The sequence below is a fragment of the Embiotoca jacksoni genome, unplaced genomic scaffold, assembly GCF_022577435.1.
Source record: "Embiotoca jacksoni isolate LCO1_2020_lvr unplaced genomic scaffold, fEmbJac1.0.p SCAF_55, whole genome shotgun sequence".
Lineage (NCBI taxonomy): Eukaryota > Metazoa > Chordata > Actinopteri > Embiotocidae > Embiotoca > Embiotoca jacksoni.
The window spans coordinates 165641-184849 of NW_027185409.1; the positions used below are offsets into that span (position 1 = coordinate 165641).

A 19209-nucleotide genomic window follows, 5' to 3' on the forward strand; every position below is an offset into this window, starting at 1 on the left:
CAACGACTTCTGTTTTATCTTCGTTTAATTGAAGAAAAATTCCGGCACATTCCACTCGTGTGATTTGTTCAATGCGTTTACAGCCCCTTTGTGTGGGATTATAATCCCCCCGGCGATAGTTATGTAAATGTGCGTGTCGTCTGCATAATTACGATAACACGCTTTGTTGTTTTCCAAAATCTGAGCCGAAAAAAACCAACGCGCGAAGTTTAAAGCAAATAAACCGCGTTAACATCAGGTACGAATACAAATGCGGAGACGGATCTCTTGAGCTTTTGTTTTATTTTTTTTTTAAATAATCAATATTAAACCGTTTCGAGATCGTGACGTGATGGTTGGTCGAATTTCGGGCCGACGAGACGAAGAAAAACGAAAAAGGCCGAGCGAGAGATTAAAGAAGCTACAGGTGAGGGAGAGAGGGAGGGAGGGAGGGAGAAAGGGAGGGAGAAAGGGAGGGAGGGAGGGAGAAAAAAAAAAACAGGTTGACTTTGTGTTGAGTGTCTGTTGCTTTAAGAGCTGGAGCGTGCTATTGAGCTGGGGAGGAGGAAGAGGAGGAGGAGGAGGAGGGAGGTGGTTGGTTGGTTGGTCGGCTGCACTGGAACAGTCCTCTAATGAGCAGATTTTCTGAGACACACACACACACACACACACACACACACACACACAGAGAGAGAGAGAGAGAGAGAGAGAGAGAGAGAGATCCAGTCGTAGGAGGAGAGAAGAAGAAGAGATTGTAAGAGCGAGACAGCAGCAGTGCTGTGCGTCAGCCCGGCGCTCCGTTGGGGGGAAACATGGAGACGAGCAGGAGATGCTGAAGAAAAGGACGGCGCGGCACCATTAACGTGGATCCTACCGATGGATGTTTATTTTCATCATAAAGCACCTGAAGGCAACCCACGCAGAGGATAAACCACTTATGGACGCAGTGGATTAAAGATCTACAGACGGACTGAGAGAGAGAGAGAGAGAGAGGAGGAGAAATTAATCAATTCACTTGTTTATTTTCATTGTGTGTGTGTGTGTGTGTGTGTGTGTGTGTGTGTGTGTGCCTGCATGCAGTGTATGCGTGCATGAGGCAGGAGACTGCATTGCTGCTCTCCGGCACCACAGGACAGATAAAAAAATAAAAGAAGAAGCGAGAGAAAAGGCAGCAGATTACCTGGTGGTGTTGTTTCTGTCTCTCCCTCTCTCTATGCATGTGTGTGTCCAAAGCGCACAGTGTGTGTGTGAGTGTGTGTGTGTGTGAGTGTGTGTGAGTGTGTGTGTGTGTGTGTGAAGGCTGAGAATAAGAAGACGAAGTCTGACAAAGTCTGACTTTTTTTTTTTTTTTTTTTAAATGTCTTTTTACTGTCTGATCATCCAGACTTGAAAAAAAAAAAAAAAAAAACATTTCCCGAGGAGGAGAGTCCTTTTTTTTTTTTTTTTTCCAATAATTTGTTCCGGTGTGTCTTCATCAGACGACATGTCACCGCTCCAGGTGGCGCCTCGGTGCTGATCCAGGGTGGCGTCTTATGCCGGAGGCTCGAAAGGTTTCGCAGGGCCCTCCACCGTGGGGGGAAACTTCTCGGCTCGCCGCCGCCGCTGCTGCCGCTGCTGCTGCACCCCAGAGAGGTGGAGGCACCGTCAGGTAGGAGGCGGCAGAACGAGTGGGCCTGAGCGGAAAGGAGCGGGAGGAACAGAGTAGGAGGAGGACGAGTTTTTCCGGTCGTGTCGTAGACTTGAAGTGCAGGCAGGGCCGATGGCGGGCCGCCGGAGCCGCCCGACGCTTCCAGCCGCTGCCGGGAGAGGATAATGGCCGCTCGCCTCCTCGCTCGCCTGCACCTGTCACGGAGAAGCCCGGGAGCGCTAGCCCAAAGCTTCGGAAGAGAGCCCGCCTGCAGGATGGTGTGAACGGCGCACCTTTTTTTTCCCCCACCTGACACACCTGTGAGAGGGGGGAGGGGGGGCCACGACTTCTCCTTCACCTCGTTTCTCCTTCCTCCTCCTCCTCCTCCTCCTCTTCTTCTTCTTCTTCTCCTTCGAGCTGCTTGAGAAACAAGAGGTGGCATTTCTTGATTTGTGTGGGAGTTCTCTCCCTCCCACTCTCTCCTCCTCCTCCTCCTCCTCCTCCTCCTCCTCCTCTTCTTCCTCCTCACCCCTGACCTCCAGACTCGGCTCCGTGGTTCGGTCCTAGCACCAACCCTGTCCGTCTTCTTCGTCCTCCCTTCGTTTTCTTTTCCTTTTCCTTTTTCTTTTTGTCGCGGCTTCGGGGGAATTGCCAAGACCTGTTTCATGCATGTCCACTGGCGGCAGGTTCAACTTTGACGATGGGGGGTCATACTGCGGCGGGTGGGAGGAGGGCAAGGCGCACGGCCACGGGATCTGCACGGGACCCAAGGGCCAGGGCGAGTACTGCGGCTCCTGGGCCCACGGCTTCGAGCTGCTGGGCGTCTACACCTGGCCCAGCGGCAACACCTACCAGGGCACCTGGGCTCAGGGCAAGAGACACGGCGTGGGCGTGGAGAACAAGGGCCGCTGGGTGTACAAGGGCGAGTGGACGCACGGCTTCAAAGGACGCTACGGCGTGCGGGAGAGCACGGGGACGAGCGGGAAGTACGAGGGCACGTGGAACAACGGGCTGCAGGACGGATACGGGACGGAGACGTACTCGGACGGAGGTAAGAGGGGAGGCGCAGATGCATTGTGGGTGTCGTGTTTGTGTGGTTGTTTTTTTTTCTGGTCGGGGGCGGTTGGTCGTCGGGCGCCGACAGAAGGCTCGTTTGAAACGAGCGGCGGCCCGTCGCCGGGCGACGTTGGACAAACCGGTCCTCCGCGAAACGAGCTCCTGGTGGACGGTGATGGACAGGCTGGTGGCAGATGTTCTGGAGGAGGAGGGTTGTTGTTGTTTTTTCTAGAGGTCTTCTCAGGTCATCGTTCCTGCTCAACACACACACACACACACACACACACACACACACACACACACACACACACACATTCATGCAGCGGCAGGAGGTTGTATCAGGACAGCCTTCGAAAACGAATCTCTACTGTGATTTTTTTCGCTCTCCTCCTCCTTCCTCCTCCTCCTCCTTCCTCCTCCTCCTCCTCCTCCTTCCTCCTCCTCCTCCCCCCTCCTCCTTCCTCCTCCTTCCTCCTCCTCCTCCCCCCTCCTCCTTCCTCCTCCTTCCTCCCAACACTCAACCCCTCAATTCAGCTGCTTGAGGACACGCTGTGTATTTTGGAGGCGTTCAATTCAGGCCATGCGGTCTTAAGGGGATGAGTAAAAGGTTGGAGGGACGGCAGCTCACAAACTAACAAGTCCCAAATAAATAAAGTGATTAACTGATTGTAAAGATTTAACAGGGAGGATTTTGTCTTTAATCCAGCCTTACCTTTTTATTTTGGGGTGTTTAATTACACCCGTGTTATGAAATACGCCCGCAAATTCGCTCCGGTACGCCGACAAAACTGAACGCTAACATCGGCGTGCCAACTGATGTTTGACCCGTGTTTGCCGATCGTTTGCGTGAAGCACAAAGCTGCTTTTGCTGATATTTGGTTTGTTAAATCAAATCCGACTAAAAGTTTCCACAGTTCTTCTTCTTCTTCTTCAACACGCCCGAACCTCGTCTTCGGTCGCCGGTCATCTTTCATTTTGACTGCGGTAAAAAGCTGAAATATGAAATCCTTCATTTTTAATGAATGATATCTTCCCTTTGTGGACCCCACCCTGTGAATCGTCAGCGCGTTTGCCCCGAAGTTGAACTCCGTCAACACGTCAACACGCCGTTGTGCTTAAATGTACAGAAACGCACACTCGGGCGTACGCGACGAAAACCGCTCGCACGCCGAGGTCCGGCGGCCGAGTTGACGGAAGCGTACACGAAGCGTAAAGCCTCGTTACGTAACTCTGCAACAGGGAGGCCGTTTTACAACACACACACACACACACACACACACACACACACACACACACACACACACACACACGAATCATAAACCAGAGCAGCCCGATAAAATCCGCAGACCAGAATGGTTTTTAAAGGGGGAGGAGGAGGAGGAGGGAGGTTGGGGGAGGGGGGAAAGGAGGGGGGGGGGGGCGTTGATTCGGGACAATGGAGAAGATGGATAACCAGACAGATGGGACGGACGGACGGACAGACGGGAGGAATGCATGAATCAACAGATGCACAGGCCGATAAGATGAATGGATCAGTTAAATAACGAACACATGGCGGGAGGGAGGTGGACGGATGACGATCCCGATTATCACGAGGGTTACTCTCTAAGTGGGAGATGAGGGAGATCATTACAGAAAGAGGAAAACAAAACAACAAAAAAAGGGGGGGGGGAGACTAAAATGGACGTGTTGGAGAGTCACTGTGAAGTATTTGAACCCACATACAGTAAATGCAGCAGAGGTTGGCCTAGTTACGAGTGTTTATCCAGATCCAACAGCACTCGGTGTCCTTGTTATAACGGGCCTTTATTTAGAGGTGATAGAACTCGTTTGTCGGCCTAAACTGTTTTAAGACGGAGACGAACCGACGAAGACAAACGGACAGAAAAAAAACACGGTTATCTTCAGCTCGTCTGTTTTAAGTTTCTGTTCTTTTTAAAAGTCGTCGCTAACGGAGCTCCCCGAGCGAAAATAAAACTTTTCTAGAGTTTGCGTCGATCCAGGTTGAAGCTGGAGGCTCGCCGTTCAATCCAGCTTTCAACTCCATTTTATTTATAAGGCGACAAATCACAGCGCAGGTGATTTCACGGCACTTTCAACACGTTAGAAGTCCTTTACGGCAGAACTTTACAGCATCGTACAGAGAAATTCAACAATTCAACATCAGCTGGGAGAGAAAGAAAAAACTCAGACAGAACCGGGCTCAGAAGTGGGCGGAGCTTCTGCCTCAAACCCGCTGGAGGTGAGAGGAGAGCAGAGAGAGAAAAGGGCAGCATGGTCGATCCGACAACAGCTGTGATAGATGTACCACCTTTATTTTAGCAAACATAGAGCGGCGATAGCGTTCATTCAGAGATGTTTTCAAACCCGTCAAAAGTGAGCATTTTTTGGCACTTTAAAAAAAAAAAAGTATTTATCTATATATATAATAATAATAATAAACTTTATTTGTAATGCACCTTTCATAGAAGAAATGCAACTGAAGAAATGACATGCGGTGTTTCACATAAAAACATATGAAGGCGGTGAAATGAACTCTTGTCACGAAGAGGTCGTCGTTCTTTTGAGGTTTTGTTTTTTTCCCCGGTGACACGTGTCGCTCTCAGGTTTTTTTTATTTTTTATTTTTACCTTTTGCACCCTCGGGGATCCGTCATGTCCGAAGCGATATCAGTCAGCGGCACCCGAAGCGTCCAAAACGATGCTCTGCTGCCTACGTACCTTTTGTTTTTATTTTTATTTATTTATTTTTTTGTTGAAAACACTGCTGTGCACTTATGAGCCGGCTACACTTCCCCTCCAACTGCACCTGCTGCCAACATTTCTAGGAAACGCTCCTCCTCCGTCTTCGCCCTGCTGCTGTTTGTCTTTTTTATTCTTCTCGATGCTCTCCCACGTTTCTCTCTCTCCTCGCCTCCCGCCTCCTCTCCTTCCTCCCTCGCTCGCTCGCTCCGCCGCATTTTCAACGGAGCCGCTCTCTCTCTCTCTCTCTCTCTCTTGTACAGTAGGGTTACCATAGCAACGCTCGCCGACATGCAGCAGGTCACCGTGTCACGAGGGACTCGGTGTTCCGCGCCGCTATTGGCCGACGGGGCCCGGCTGCACCCGCGCTCCGATTGGCTGGCTTCGGCCTTTTCCGGGGCTAATGGTGTTTACCCGAGATGAAGAGCTAAGCTGACTGATTACCAACCGCGCACACACACACACACACACACACACACACACACACACACACACACACAGAGAGAGAGAGAGAGAAAGGGAAGTGAAGTAGAAAGACAAAAAAAAAAAAAAGAAAAAAGAGCAATAGATTCAGTAATCACTTTAGTGAGAAATGAACTGAGTCACAAAGAGATTACGACAGTCACTGTGTACGGCGGCGGTAAGTGTGAGAGATTACAGCGGCGGCGGCGACTGTTGCGCCTGACGAGCTGATACGCCAGTGTCAACACAAGAGACTTTCACATCCCCCCCCCCTCCACCCCGCCCTCATCTCCCCCGATTCAAACCCTCAGAGGAAGAGAAAACGTTGAAAAGGAAAAAGGCGTGACAGCATTTATACGAGTGGCGCAGATGCTTCGTCCTGGAAACCTCCCGTCCTCCAGCTGTTGGCCAAAATACGCTGCGATCAAAAATCAGAACCGTCCAAGCGTTCCCGCCAGCTCGCTAAAAGGCCCGCTGCCGGCGCTGGAGCGGCTCCAGCTCCGACCACGTTACGTAAGACGACATAATAAGTTCACTTCTCGCCGTTTAAACTCACCCGGCGACGACGTGAATTAGTGTCTACGCTGGGATACGACGGGGTCGGACAAATTTGGGAAGAAAAAAAACAAACAAACACGGTTTAAATTATACTCTCGACACCGGGGAAAGCATCTTCATGCTGGTTGTCATGGCTACGACGCGTCCAGCGACATCGGTCGACAGCAGGTCCCGGCGAAAGGCGAATCTACCGAACAGTTTCTGAACTGTTCCTTTGGTTTCATAAAAATCTAAAGTTTAAAAAAACTAAACACCACGTTTGTTTTGTCCGTCCAAAACCCAAATAAAGTCCGTTTCGGGGGACGAGTTCGCGTGTTAGGCCACTTTTTTTATTCATGATGTGACCCCATCGACCTATAAACCGTCGAAAGGAAACACTTTCTCGTCTTCAACAAAAAAAAACAGCAACATTTCACGTTTGAACCTGAAACCAGAAGGTTTTGGGGCTTTTAAAAAAAAAAGAAAGAAATTTGCGTGAAAGATATTTAAAGGAATTATTTGCTGGTTTTTTTTAACCGAGTGTTTCCTGCTCTCGTCCCGTCGGCGGCAGTTTGTTGTCGGCCGTCTTCTTTTCCTCCTTTTGGTGTTTTTGGAGGTAACGAACTCTTCCGGACTCTTCGACCGCCATCGTTCGAGTTTACGTCGAGGATCCTTTTCTCTGCAATCGCCGAGTCGTCTTTATTTAGAGGTTGACGTGCCACTGGACCGTTTGTGCGTCGGACAGAATTGGACGTTTGTGATCGCCTCGACGTCGAGCCTCCTTCTTTTCCTGACCGCAGTCCTCACGATGAAAGTGTTTCGGAGTATTTCTCGGTCGCGACTCGGGTCCGTCCGGCATCTCTCTCTCCGTGGAAAAACCCCGACGTGCCGCTTCTGCAGCCGAACGCTCGCTGATTCATTTATTCTGTTCGAGATGATCCTGTTAAGCACTTTTCCTGCTATGGATAGGGTTGTAATCCTCTCGGTAGTTTCGCACAGTTCCCGAACGCTGCCTCGAATCTGACGGAGGGAGCGTCGCCACGCCGACCATAAATTGGGATGTCGGCTTGTCAGATGTCAGATTTCTTCTTTGGTGTCTTCATGACCTTTTGCCCGTTTATTCCCTTCGCTTGTTCACGCGCTGCCTTCAAATGCAAGTTGTGGTTATAACGCCGCTGCTGGACGGCGTCTGGAAGCCACGGAGGCTAATAAATATAAATACGTATATAATATGACAAACAGAAAAGATAGGGAGGTGTATTATTAAAAACATTTAATCTATTGCAATCAGACAATACTCACCTCTGGCCAAATCCATCACACAACAATAACACTGTTGTTTAGTTTTAGTTTAATTTAATATTATTCTATTTTTATTTGTATATAATGTGCATTTAAAAACAATTTTCAAAAAAAATATTTCTTACTACCTTCATTTTTATTGCTTTGCTCTGTGTATGCTGCTGTAACGTAAACATTTCCCTTTGAGGGATTAATAAAGTATCTATAAGACTAGAACTACAATATATTAGCTTATCATCCAATAAAACTAAATTTTAACCGTATCCTGCGTAGCGTTTGACGACTTGCAGAACTGGACCAGCCTTCGTTTCACGAGCTTCGGCAACTCTTCGGACTTACAGTTTGGTTAAATGGTAAAACGGTCAACTTTTTCACCTCAGAGAATTTCGTTTTGTTTTCAATTTTTGCATCTCACGAGCAATCCTGGGTTCAACGTCTTGCTCGAGGAACCTTTGTCGTGTGGATTGAACTCGCCAACCCTGCGATTCGTCGGGAACCCGCTCCGCCATTTTAGCCACAGACGCTCAGCTACTTTCCATTTTCTGAGAAAAATCCCCGTCAGATGGGAAATGGTGTTTCTTAAAGGTTTACGAAAACATAAATATTGAACAAACAAACAAATTTAGGTTGATTTCAAAATACTGCTGTCCTTTATCTAAACGTACAGAACGAGCCGGATGAAAAAAAAGGGCTTCAAAGCTTTGTTTATTTGTTGTACACGGGACAGCTGTGGCTCAGATGGGAGAATCGGTTGTCCACGAAATCGCCAAGTCGGCATTTCAGTCTAAATTGTCTAAAAGTGTCCTTGGGCAAAACACTGAACTCTGAGAAGGTTGGCGAGCACCTTGTCCGGCAGCTCTGCCTCCAGTCGGTGTGGGAATCGTAAACCTTGAAGGTAAAAAGCCGCTAAATAAGTGCGGACCGTTTACCCCATAAAGGTCAGGGCCATTTAAAAATGAGCTTTTCTTACTTCTGCAGCAAAAACCCAGAAGTTCTGCAGAGTTACGAGTTACGTGGTGACGCAATACGTTTTAGTTTTTTCTAGTATCAGACTCGCACAGCAATCGGTCAATTAAAAACTTATATACACTAACAAATGTGTTTGTTTATGAGAAAACTTCACGCTGTTACATTAGCAACGCGTATTAGTGTATTTGTAGGTCGTCTCTATGTTATTGATGTGGTGAGTAAAAAAAAAATTCAATAAAAAGCCGTAAGTGAAGACAACCCGTTTTGTATTTTGGACAAACTGTAACTGAGATGATATCGAAACGTCGGCCTCAAAAGACGACAGACGAAGTGTGGACGTTTTACAGACAGCAAAAAAACAACAACAACAAAAAAAAAAAACGGGTCTTTTTCATGAAATTTCTGAGCAGATAAATAATCCTCAAATGGAAATCTGAAAGACTCAGACAGAAAAAGGGCCCAAGCAAAATCTCTTAAACGGATAACGGTCCCACACAGTGATTTACGCAGGCAGAGGTTTAGCTTTGAACTGCCGACCCCCGACCCTCCCCTCCCTCCCCCCCTCCCCTCCCCCCGTGGCTCTCAGCGATTTGACCGTCGTTTCGGCTCGTCCGTCCACACGCTTGTCCGGCCTCGTCTCGATGTTTATCCCTTCGCCCGTCTGGGACGGCATGTTGCCCGTCTCCCTGTCGTTATAGTTACCGTCTCGTCTTCCCTCCTGCCGGCGTTGTTGTTGCTTTTCCTCCCCGCTTTGATGTGTCTGGGTCAGCAGATTCTCTGAACTTCGCTTCTCTCTGCCTTCATTATTTCTTTCTCTGTACAATCTGCATCACTTTCAGACACAATAGGAATCCATTGAATATTTAAAAGAAAAAAAAAAGAAGCATATTATAGCATCTTCTTTTATCTAAAAGAACATCAGTGCAGGAAAAAAGCATCTCATCCCCCTTAAAATGTTTGGGTCAGAAAATCCACCTCCTCAGAGTCTGTACATCTTCTTTTTTTCATTATTATTATTATTATTATTATTTCCCACAAACGTGCAGCACAAAGAAAGTATTCAGAAGTCTCACTTGCACTCTGCTTTGGTGGTGTTTTTTTTAATTTTTTTAATTATTATTTTTTCAGGGCCATTGCTAACACGCACCCACGACCACAACAACCCCACCGCGGGGCTTTAGTTTACGTAATGGGAGTGGTTTGATGTTTGTGGTGAGGATTAGCGGAGCTGTCTGAAACATGAAAACTCTGAATATCTATCTTGGAAGATTGCCCTGCACCACCGCTGCTCATGCAGGAATAAACCGGAGAGACTAATGAGGGAGTTTTGCCCTGGAAGCGCTTCGGACGAGGTGGTGCAACAACGTCCCCGAAACTCCACATTTTTTAGGGACTGTAGGAAAATCGATAGGGAGAGAGGAGCGTCTGCAAGGAGGGAGGCTTTTATAGTTTTTTAATCTTTATATTTGAATTTTCACAGGCAAATTCAGTCCAGAATTCAATATGCAATGCGTCTTTTACTTACTAATCATAGGAATACATCTTTTTAAGTAAAATATACGTTTCAACTGTCCTATCCCAGTGACTTTTGTCCGTTTGTTTATTCTTTCTAAAATTGTGTTTATTAGTTTTCCGTTTTTACAGAAAAGTACAATGCAAATGCAAAAAAGACCAAAAACAAAAATAAGAAGACAGAGAATAAATAATAATAATAAAAAATATATATATATATATACGTATATATAAAAATAAAGTGGAGGTTAAAGTTGTTCAAGCATTCAATATGAAAAGATTAATTGATGCTGGGTGTCCAAAAAAAATAACTGTAGGACTGAAGTTATAAGATTGAATGGGGTGCCACATTTTCTAACATTTATCAGAGTAATCATGAAGTATAAAAGCGAGTTTCTCCAGTTTCAAGTGCTGAATAGCGATGGTTGTGCAAGTCCAACGCATGCACAAGATGCAGTATGCACATGGCCTGTGGGGGCAGTGTGGAGGTGTGACCGGTTCAAGGACCTGCAAAACTAAATAGAAAACAAATCTGAGACTTACAGCGGGTTTTTCAAGGTTAAGAGAATCAACCAATGAGCTAATAACATTAAAAAGGTTGCAACCTTGTAGTTAGTTGCACGAAGAGGACAACCGAGGACACTTAATCAGGATCAGGTTCACTGCCCAAAACCATCTGTTTGGGAAACAGATTTCCAGAAGTGAGATAACTTTGGGCAGAGCCGCAAGTAGCAGGGAGCTCCCTACGTTATAATAAATAATACTGAATACGATGTCCTGCCTCGAACTGTACGAGCTTGTAGATGCATGTAGAGTTATGTCAGTTACGTCCAGTGACTGTATAAAAGTGTTTCGTAGCTTCCGGGGCTGAAAAATGAGGCCGACGCGGAAGCGACTTAAGCTGCAATACCACCGAGTGCCACTAGAGGTCGGCTCCAAAAAGCCTCCGTAGACTCCCATTCAACATAAAAGTCTCAGTTATAGTCTCAAGTTATCTCGGTGTTGTTAGCTAAAGTCGCTCCTTTTTAGTTTTCTGGAGGTCCATCTGAAAATAATCCCTCATTCATTAGAAAATAAAATTCAAAAAGACCTGTTTTCGGGGGCGTGTCTGTTTGATTGACAGGCCTGTGGTGCAGTCAGGATACGGCTATCGGTGGGCGGGACGTAGTATCGTCTGGTTTCCAATCAGATAGAGTCAGATCCACCCAGACTCCAAAGGACGTGTCAAGAATACGAGTTGGGTTTAATAAAAGTGCAAATTTGGAGAAATCTAAAGAATTGACTAAATTTAATGCACAAAGAGCGTGAATATCCCGTCAACATAAAGAGCGTTCGTAGATTAAATACCATTAAACTTCCACAACTCAAACACAGAGAAAAGTGCGTACGTTCCTCTTTTTTTGTATCGCTATTCTTTTATTCTTGTGTTATTACGCCAAAAGCTGTCGCTCTCCGTCTGTCTCGTACACGCGAGTGTAAAGCGTTAACACGGCGAAACAACACGTTCATAATTCATGAAATAACTGATTTATAACTAAATAACAGACTCCCGGACAAAGCGGCTGAATTTCTTTTGAAGCCTCGTGAAATTTGGACATGTGTGCCGTAACCTTTGAGCGGGAACGCGTAACCCTGAGAGACGGATCGGCTTTTGTTCAACCTAGAAACAGAGAACGGACACGCGCATTTGTTAAACAGACAATTATGAATTCGGCCCGGGGGTTGACGCGTGATCTGAAATCCGCTGAGCCTCTGTGATGTTTTCCGCAGCTTTGATCTCGTTAACCCTTTTCCGTGCGGCCGGCCGCGGCCCGGAGTCGCGGGCCCGTACGATCGCCGAGCGCTTTCCTGTTGGCCTCCGGGCAGAGTCGGGGAGAAATCGTTTTTGGCGTGCGAGCTGCGAAGTGGATTTTCCTTTTTGCAAACTGTAGGCCTCGGGTCTGAGGCCTCCACATATCCAATACAACCGTGACGGGGTCCTCGTGAAACGTGATAAGAGGAGGGGCTTAAAGGAGGCGAAGCATCGGACGTGTTCATGACTTCGTGTTCACTGAAACCTGCAGATGTTTTTTTTGTTTTTTTAAATCGATGGAAAATCACTGTGTTTTTTTTCAGCACCACGGAGAGCGACAGGCAGACTTTTGGAAAAAAGCAGCCCAGTTTCCACACGGCACACGGCATCACATACAGGCTGTTCATTCATTTACCTGGCTGTAATTAATACAGTAATCTTACCTCTGTGAAGGTTTCTGAGGTGTTGATTCAACGTTATGGACATTTTAAAATTAAACTTTGGTTGCTATGAAACAGACATACAGGAACAGAGGTTGGACGTTTCCAATGTCATAACACACACGAACTGCATGTGTTGTAAATTACGAGCTGGTCTTTATCGTACTTTATACATTTTAAGACTCGTTTTACGTTCCATAACGGGAATATTAAAACCTCAGTCCAACTTGAAGTTAAAGGAAAACGTCATCGATTTTGGAAATGTGTTCGTTGGCTCTCTCTCGCCGATAGTTAGACGAGAAGATCGATGCCTCTCTCTCTCGAGCCTCCACGGTGGATACGAAACTACAGCCAGTTTAGCGCGATCCCTCAAAAACAGCAGGAGGCAGGAAGTCTGGCTCCGTCCTTACGTAACAAAATCCACCTCGCGGTGCTTTAAAAGCTCATTAATTAATCGTATTTTATTGATCCAATCTGTTTATTAGCTGAAGTATAAAACAGTAAATTATTATTTTATGGTTTGTATGTACGTGTCATGTGCCTGTTTTTATTTCCCTTTAGCAGCAACTTCCCCGAAAAAAGGCCACGAATGAAATGAAAGTGTGAGTTATTGATTACCTTTGACTGAAGCCCAGAGAGCCCCCCTTTCCCCCCCACCCCCGCTTTTCAGGCTCATATTTACTTGTCATTTGACTCTCAGTATAAATGTGGAACGTATTCTTTTACAGTACAGTAAAGGTTCAGTTTCTCAGGCGTTGATTCAACTTTATGGACATTTTTTTAGAGGCTGCTGTTGAACAGTGTTCGCAAAAAATTCTCTGCATAAAAGGAAATAAATGTACTTCCCAAAATGTAGAACGTATTCTTTATAAAAAAACAAAAAACAAAAAAAACAATGAACAAATCAAATAGATAGTAAAATTTTTTTATTTAAATTTTTTTTTTTAGCTGTTTCGCCGTCGTTCGATTTTTGGTTTTCTGCACCGTCAGCATAAAACACAAGCGATGCTCGGTGCATCTTTTCTTCTTCTTTTTCTGCTGCCCTCCGTCTCGCTGTCCCGTTCGAGCGGCCCGACGGCCATTTAATGAAACGGTAATCTTGCCAAGCTGTTGCACGAGTCTTTGTTGGTGTGTGTGTTCTTTGAACTGTCTGTCAGATGGTCGTACATCTGCGTCCTGACGTGATTACAAAGGCCTGACCAGATGTGCTGGCCAGCTGTCGTTGACACAGCCTATTTGTTTGTGTGTGTGTGTGTGTGTGTGTGTGTGTGTGTGTGTGTGTGTGTGTGTGTGTGTGTGCCGGTATGAGGGATCAGAGGCAGCATGTCGTCCTGACGACAGGTTCAGCTTCAGGTTCAACACACCAGCTCGCCGTCAGGCTTCTTTTAAAAAGCGCCGTGCGCGCGCTAGCGTGCGCGTTCGAGTGCGTCTCATAAGATCGACTTCATTCAGCAACTTCCCATTTCACTGACACTCGAGCCCACGAGGGAAACGTTTGTGTGTTTGTGCGATGGAGACGCGGTTGCAGGCCATATATGGTCATGTAGTTCGGGGAGAGCGAGTGCGTTTGCCACAGAATGAATCAGAGTGCTGTTACATCAGAGGTACGGGCAGGCAGGCGGGATGGATCACTTGGCCTCCTGTTGGAACACACACACACACACACACACACACACACACACACACACACACACACACACACACACACACACACACTTCCGTTTGACTGTAAGAGAGAGAGAGGGGAACGACGGTAACACACATACTCGGATGCCCTACTTTTCCAGCAACATGGAGATGTAAGGACCGTTATGCAGCAGGGAATGCGGGTAGTGCAGAGGCACCGTGTGAATGGAGGGGAGGGGCGAGAGGAGGCCACGCCCACTTCCCCCCAACACTTTACAGTACTGTACGTAAAAGTGGGAGGAGTTACTGAGGAAGACTCTCCGACACTTAACAATACCGTACTACTATATGTAGTGTTCGGTCGAGTTACGAAAAATGAATGGCCTTCCTTCGTAGCTCACTCTCGCTCAATGACTTTTATTAAATATCAGTCGTTCATGTTTCGGGTTTCATAGTATTTTGTGTGTCTGAACTCTTGGTAATCGATTAGAGCTTCAATAGAAACTTTATTTTCCTAGAGTTGGTGTTAAATTTGTTCTCGTCTTCCTCCAGGAACATTTCAGGGCCAGTGGGTCGGCGGGATGCGTCACGGCTACGGAGTCCGTCAGAGCGTCCCGTACGGCATGGCGGCCGTCATCCGCTCGCCGCTCCGCACCTCCATAAACTCCCTCCGCTCCGGTTCCGAGCACAGCAACGGCACGGCTCTGCTGGACCGGACCGGGGCGGTGGTTCCCGGTCCTCCCCCCGTCCCCGGCACGCTGACCACCAGCGTCTCCATGTGCAGCACGGGCAGCAGCGGCAGCAGCCCCGCCGTGTCCCGCGGAGGCTTCGTGCTGACGGCGCACAGCGAGGCCGAGCTGCTGAAGGGGAAGAGGAAAGGCGGCCTCTTCCGGAGGTCCATCCTGTCCGGGCTCAAGCTGAGGAAGTCGGAGTCCAGGAGCTCGCTGGCCTCCCAGAGGTCCAAGCAGAGCTCCTTCAGGAGCGAGGCGGGGATGAGCACCGTGTCCTCTGCTGCGTCTGATATCAACTCCACCATCAGGTAATGAAGGCAGTAGATTACTGAAGGGTGGTGGTGGTGGTGGGGGTGGGGGGTTGGGGGCTCTGCTCCCGGCACAGATTGGAGATAAAAAATGGACGTAGTCTCCGCAACCTCTGCAAAGTCAAGTCAATGCAGAAGTGCCTTAAAGTGCAATACCACTGAGGGCCACTATGTTTGGGGGGCGTTTCTGTTTTCATTGACATTTCTGGGGTGCGGTCAGGTTTCTTGGTATTGGTGGGCGGGGCATAGTGTCCTCGTCCGAATATGGTCACATCTTTTTTGAAAAAAAAAAAAAAAAAAACAAGATGGCGACAGCTGAAATGACAGACTGGAGGCTTCAAAACACCCAACGGGGGGGACACCAAGTTGACTGGCCACTTGGCTGCAATCAACGCTCACCTTTTTACTAGTTGGAACCAAGCGGTAACCATTAGCGACGTCACCCGTTGGTTTGTGAACGGCCGTTTATGAAGCCTCGAGTTCGGTGTTTGCCAGTTTGAAGCCAGAAGTGACCATATTTGGACGAGCTGGGGGTGGGGGGGGGGGGAGAGCAAGTAGTGGATCTGACTGACTTGATCTGATTGGAAACCAGAGGACACTATGCCCCGCCCACCCAAATCGGACACCTGACCGCACCACAGACCTCTCAATCAAACGGACACGCCCCCAAAAATTTTTTGAAGCTTATTTTCTAATTAACGACGGGATTATTTTCAGATGGACTGTAAGAAGGAGCCGACCGCTAGTGGCACTCGGTGGTATTGCAACTTGAGGCACTTCCGCAACGCCCTCATTTTTCAGACCCGGTGTGTTTTATTAGTTTTTAATTAGAGTTTATTACAAGATCGTGGTTTCTTCTTTTAAAAGTCTTGTCAGTAATGACTTTGAGACGTGTTCGGGAGCCTCGTGAGTATATCGTGAGCGAGAGACGACTGTCCTTCATCTGGAGGACAGAGATTCACGACAACAACAAGCCTCCGACCTATTTAAGTGTCTTTGAAATGGATTGACGTGCAGTCTAAAGTGGCCTCGAGGTCGAGGGCCCGGAGCTCAGCCGGCCCGGTTCCTGTTAAAAAAGTACCCGCCCCGTTTAATCGAGAGCATCGGGATCTTCGACGAATCCATCGCGTGCCTTCGGAAAAAAAAAACACTTGACATCAAATTCCGAGTACGCTGGATTGAGGTGTTTATTTTTAAAGGCTCTAATTACAAGATGGCAAGAGTCAGCAGCTCTTAACCTGCTTGTTGGCAAATTGTCTGACAGCAAGCTTATCTGGTCTGATTAATTATTGGCAAAGACGTTAATGAACGAAACTTCTAGTTTGTTTTTGTTTTTTTTCCATTCGACTGCACAGAAAAACAAACCGTAAAATGAAATACAACATTTATAACTGGTATATATCAGATGTACGACTATTAATCGCTCATTTTCTTACGTGCGAGTTTTCTTTATCACCGGACGGTGCAAGTTATGAACATATCACAGACATGAATCATACGTAAGTAGTTTTTTAATGCAATGTGAAACCAAAACTTGTTTACAGTTGAACAAAAACATTTTAGTTTGTTCTGGACACTTTTAAACTTGACCTTGTTTGGTTCTTTCTCAAACTAAGATTATTGTTATGAGACTTCCCGACGCTCGTTTTACTTTTTAACCTTTCACCTTTTCCAGCCTCGGGGATGCGGACGCGGAGTTGGCCGTCGCCGACGACGACGTGGACGCCACGGCGACGGAGACCTACTGCGGCGAGTGGAAGAACGACAAGAGGACCGGGTACGGCGTGAGCCGGCGGTCCGACGGGCTGCAGTACGAGGGGGAGTGGCTCAGCAACAAGCGGCACGGCTACGGCTGCACCGCCTTCCCCGACGGCACGAAAGAGGAAGGGAAGTACAAGCAGAACGTCCTGGTGAGCGGCAAGAGGAAGAACCTGATCCCCCTCCGGGCCAGCAAGATCCGGGAGAAGGTGGACCGGGCCGTGGAGGGAGCGCAGAAGGCGGCGGACATCTCCAGGCAGAAGGCGGAGATCGCGCTGTCCAGGTAGGAACTCAAGAGATCGTGTTTTCTCCCCGTTCCTTTGGGTTATGTACGATGTGTGTGTGCGTGTGTGTTTTCTGTCCTCCAATGGCAATAATAACGCAAATTCAAGCAATCTCCACAATGTTGGCGGGAGTTTCGAATTTTGCAAAATCACCCGATCTTTTCCACAAATGGACAACAGGAGCTCTGCTGAAAGTTTTACAGCATAAAGTAGCTTTTTCCAAACAAAACTCGCTTTATAAAAACAAAACAAAAAATAACTGCTGCTAAATAATCGGAAGAGTTACGGAAAAACTGTAGGTGACGGGGTTTGTGGGAAATGTGGTCTTATCGCGGGAATGAGAAAAGTATTGTTTTAGTTTCATTCACACTTCCAGTTGTAAGAGATTTCACTTTTTTGTGGAACTGCAGGCCTACGTGTTCATTTAATACGATTTTAAAAAGCATTTAAAACTCTTTTTTGTTTTGTTTTATATCTGTACAGGAAGTGCGCTCCGCCTGCGAACACTCTTGAATGGCTCCGCTCATCGTTATAATGGAGATCAATGACAGATTAAGGACAGGATTAAGGTTAAGGTGAAATGAGGGTTAAGGAGTTCACGGCGAGAGCGAAGCCAAACCGTTCCTGATCGTAACAGAAAAACATTCATTTTGGAAAGAGGTCCATTTTTTTGGTGCTTTTTTTTACGCCGCTAATTAACGCATTGACCAATCACATCGTGCACTGCGGGTGTTGTAACCTTTAACCCGACTGACGTGAACCGCGATGCGTTTTAAAGGATCTCCGTGTCAGTTTAAAAGAATTAAATGAGCGCTTGGTTTACAAAGATATCGATGCTTTCCTCCTACAAGTGGAAAATCGTAATACTTTATTATCAGCTGTGCCGATTTTTTTAAAAGATATATATTTTTGCCATTTTGAATCCATCAGATTTTTTTGCTGAAGAACGAGTGAATTTGAAGTTTTCCTGGAAAAATTGCCGCAAATTCGCATCGTAGCTTTTAATGTAAAATATTCACCGGTATTTTGAAATTTTCACGACGTTGATTCGTCAGCATGAAAGAGACGATTTAAAAAAAAAAAGGAAAAGAGGTAAAGTAAAAAAACAGAGACCGAAAGAGATAAATTTCCGTATTAGGCTGGCGGGCGGCCGGAGAGGAGCTCAGCCGGAGTCGGTCGTCTCTTGATTATGTGCTTATGAGCTTACTTTGCGTGTAGTATGTGAATGCAGCTGCTCGAGTTTGTGGAGTGCGCACGTATAAGTAAAGGTCCGATCCCATTAGCGCCGATGACATGTCATCCTGTTCCTCAGCGGGCCGGCGGCCGCTCACCCGGCTCACCCGGTTCACCTGGTTCACCTCCGCGGAGAAGTCACGTACCAGAGACGCAAAACGGATTAAAAAGTGAGGCAGGCGTCAGTCACTCAGTTTCACTCCAAGAAAATCCTTACTTTCAATATTTGAGTTTTCTGTTTTACAAACGATTTCTCTACAGTGGAAGTTCTCAGTAGAAGTTCTGCTGAAGGCACGTAGCAGGCCCTTTCAAAATAAAACTTAATAATAACAATAACAACAATAAACTTTATTCGTAACGCACCTTTCATACGAAGAAATGCAGCTTAAAGTGCTTCACAGCAAAAGAACTACATGCAGTGTTTCACAAAAACAGATATAAAGGAACATTAAAAAAAATATAGAAAAGAAATGAGATGCATAAGAAACAGATAAAATGCACAAAATTGAACACAAATAGAGTTGAAATATAAAATAAAACCTGCTTCATCTGCAAAAATAGTTCTGCATTTACGGTCCGAAAGACTCTTCAACATCATCATCGTCACAACAAACTGGCAAAAAAAACAAGGTGTCTGATCTCAGCGTACTTCCTGTGAATAACAAAATATTCTAAGTAAATTTAAGTAATTATTTTAATTTAGTAAATCGCTCTAATCCACTCGTCCAATCTCGTTTCATTGATTGGACTCTAGGTTTGCTAAATCCCAACTCCCAATTCGATTTGGTTGATGTCATTCAGTTAAATTAAGTTAATTCAATTAAGTTCTCCAACTTTTTCCAAAACAACTCT

At 46.6% G+C, this 19209-nt stretch overlaps 1 protein-coding gene across 1 annotated transcript in view; it reads left to right on the forward strand.

Annotated features, from left to right (window-relative positions):
- Window positions 1-549: 549 nt before the first annotated feature.
- Window positions 550-19209, forward strand: part of jph3b (junctophilin 3b) — a 37228-nt gene continuing 18568 nt past the window's right edge. The window contains exons 1-3 of the mRNA XM_069172712.1: window positions 550-2657; window positions 14596-15082; window positions 16758-17123. Of these exons, the coding sequence (XP_069028813.1) occupies window positions 2276-2657; window positions 14596-15082; window positions 16758-17123 (1235 nt within the window). The 5' untranslated portion in view covers window positions 550-2275. The remainder of the gene's footprint in view (window positions 2658-14595; window positions 15083-16757; window positions 17124-19209) is intronic.